Source organism: Oryzias melastigma, linkage group LG4, assembly GCF_002922805.2.
Source record: "Oryzias melastigma strain HK-1 linkage group LG4, ASM292280v2, whole genome shotgun sequence".
Taxonomy (NCBI): domain Eukaryota; kingdom Metazoa; phylum Chordata; class Actinopteri; order Beloniformes; family Adrianichthyidae; genus Oryzias; species Oryzias melastigma.
The window spans coordinates 27,761,672-27,764,820 of NC_050515.1; the positions used below are offsets into that span (position 1 = coordinate 27,761,672).

The following is a 3,149-nucleotide window of genomic DNA, read 5'->3' on the forward strand; positions in this document are numbered from 1 at the left end:
ATATTATTCTAAAGGTTTCTATTTTGGCTGATGTTATTTGGACATATTTGAAGTGCGATCAGAACAAAAGCTAATAGAAATTCATGTCGTCCACATTTAATACCTTCAGCAAAGACACATCTCTGCATTGCCCATACACATTTTAATCACTTCCCAGGATGACTGTACTTGTCGATCTATGGGATATTTTAGCGAATAATTTTAAAAAACAGGAATGAGTTGGTTCAGTGAAAATGTTCAGAGCAGCTATTGAGACACGTAGTTTCAGCTTTCAAATTAAGAGCGGCCCAGTAAAAAAAAAAAAAAAAATCATCTCTGGGTGAACGTATTTTATAACAAATAGTCCCTTTCAAATTTTTTGCAACAGTTTTCGGTTTTCAATCAATCATGTTTTACCTGTACTTTCCTGCAGATCAGACGCAGTTATGAACAAAAACAAAGAGGAGTGATGTTAGAACCACAGCTGAGCTAACAGCAGCTCACTGACCGCAGGAGAAAACATTACAACAGGAATAAGTTTGACTTTAATGTCAGACACGCTGGAATTGTCTGACTTTTGATCTGTTAACAGGATTATGTGAAATTTAGGAAACTTTTAACTGGTGAGAAAAGATCTTCTGCAGCTCCACCTCTCATAGCCAAAGCTAAGGCTAGCATTAGCATCAGCACAGATTAAAAGAATAAAATCATAATTACCTTCATATTAAAACAAGCACCATTCAGTGAAGAACTTGTAACCTTTGTCTAACTTTAACCAGGTTGTCAGAGAGAAATAATCCACGACTGGTTTAATATCCTCCAGAGGAATTTGTGGATCAGCTGAGCTGCTGTTCTGACTGCAGACAGGATTATTGACATTTGTACTCTGATTTATGAATGATCTAAGAGAGGAAACAAATACAACCAGGTAGGACATTAATAAAATAAATATTGTACACATTTCAGTTTTAACTGGTTAGGTTACCTTTTATTATTCATGTAAAATAGCTTTAAAAGCGTTAAGCTGTCAGCTTTGCTGTTCTAAACGTTCTAAACAAAGTGACTCTATACTAGACCGGCAATGTGTGACGTCACGCAAAAAAGGTCTATTTATCCCTTTAAACTGAGAGTTATGAAAAAATGTGTCAAATATTTCTTACATCACTTTTGTTCGATGACGTCACTAATAATCACCGGTACACCAGGATTAGCATGGATTTCCCAGCACTTCAATATCCATAACAACAGCGGTTTTTAACTTTAAAAAGGTCATGCTACAATAAAAAGTCATGACTTACATTTTTATGTAGATCTCTGGGGTTCAGAGCGCACCCACAGGAAGAAGAGCGCTTCTCAGCATGACCTGGATTACCGTTGCGACGGTGGACTTGTTTACCCTCCGTTTGGAGGGTCAGATTTAAAAATTACATTTCCCGGACACGACTAGCACTTAACTCCCTCTTCAAATGGAGGGAAAGGAAGAAGGGAAGAATTGGACTCGGGCCTTGGAACACTACTAGTCCAAAACATTGCAGCATCAAACCTCCTGATGTCACTTTGTGTCCCAGGCGCAGTGAGGTGGTGGTGGTGAAGGGGAGGGTGAAACTGTGCTCGGTCTCAGGTCTTGTTGCTGCACTTGGTGTCCTGGTCCTTTTTGTTGGTGTTTGCATGGCAGCCCTGGGCTATTGGCCACAAGATGGTCTGCTATTCAGTACTGATTCACAGCAGGGCAGCAACATGGCCTCTGGAACCTCCTCACCTGCAACACATGATGCTCAGGTGAGAGATCAGATTCCAGGAGTCTAGACACCAGCTGTGAGACCAAAGCCAGGTGTTCTGTTCTGCCTCAACCTGTCTGCAGGGAAGCAAGATGAGGAAGGAGTCTGCTGAGGGAATCGCAGCCGAAGGTGATGAAGGTTTCAGCCTCACAGAATCAATCAATGGGACGAGTCAGCAGATTCCGCTAAGTTTTCTGGAGGAACTTCTGAACAGGTTAGCACGCCCAAGGTAAATAAGTACTCTGAGGTTGTTCAAATGTTTCTTCTATAATCTAGAAGACAACAGTCTTCATAGTTTAGGTGTGTTTTTTATGTGGTTGATTAAAGTTTGGTCAGTCTTTGAGAAGCTCTAAATCAGGGGTCACCAACCTTTTTGAAACTACTTCATGGGTACTGAATCATACGAAGGGCTACCAGTTTGAAATAATAAATTTGCTTAGTTTGCCTTTAGTTCTACATTATTAATAATGAATAATGATCCTCCTCTATGTAAAGACACTGATTTCTTAGCATAATTATCAATAATGACAACAAGCTAGGAAACAGATATCAATATTTAGAACTTTATTAATCTCGACAGATCTTGTCACATTTTAAAGGTAATGACCAAATAAAATGTTTTTAACAAAATTATAACTTATTAATCAATTATTAACTAATTATTATTAATTAATTATAACTATTATTAGTGGATACGCTCCTCAAACGCTTTAATTCAGTCTCATGTACCCGTCCCTTTATTTTCCTTAAACCTCTGAACAGGTTGATTGACAGATCCCACAGCAGACAAGAATCTGCGCATGGTGCGTTCACTGACCTCTGGACATAAGCGAACAGCCACTCGGCCCAACTCAGTCCGCTAAACTTTGTCATTTTTAAACAACCCGCAGCAAAAAAAATCAGTTTTTCAGAGAAGACGTCGACACTATTTAATCACTCGATTATATCCTGATCAGTGCCTGTGTTCTATGTTTTCTCTGATAAACTGCTTCGTTTTACTGCCAATATTCGGGGCTCAGTGAACGCACCATGCAGAAACACTCAGCAGCTTTGGGTTCTGTTTCATTACACATGAAACTTTAACCAAATTCTAGGAATTTAGAAAAAACAGTATCGCAATGATATGGTTTCATAGTAATGCGATAAAACACAAAGCAACTCACGCGATAAGTCATTATAAACACGGCAATATGTGTTTTTTTATTTGATCGTCTAAAAAGGAGCATTTGAGTGATGTCACAGCGGTGCGTGCACTGTTCTGTACTCGGACAGACACTTCAGAAGCGCATTTAATTAGAAAAAAGTAAATTTCCATTACAGCTCTGCGAAAAGTATCCATCCATTGCAATACCCCCCAAAACCAGCTCCTCTACACGCAATAACTTTTTTTTT

At 39.0% G+C, this 3,149-nt stretch overlaps 1 protein-coding gene across 5 annotated transcripts in view; it reads left to right on the forward strand.

Moving 5' to 3' along the window:
- Positions 1-3,149, forward strand: part of LOC112136792 (lethal(3)malignant brain tumor-like protein 4) — a 66,766-nt gene that overhangs the window by 58,616 nt on the left and 5,001 nt on the right. For 2 of the 5 annotated variants that reach the window (XM_036211675.1, XM_024258690.2), the window contains one exon: positions 1,841-1,986. In XM_036211675.1, the coding sequence (XP_036067568.1) occupies positions 1,841-1,986 (146 nt within the window). Of the gene's footprint in view, positions 1-1,547; positions 1,987-3,149 lie in introns of those variants that run through there. The other 3 variants (XR_002917422.2, XM_024258692.2, XM_024258694.2) reach the window with 3 other exon arrangements.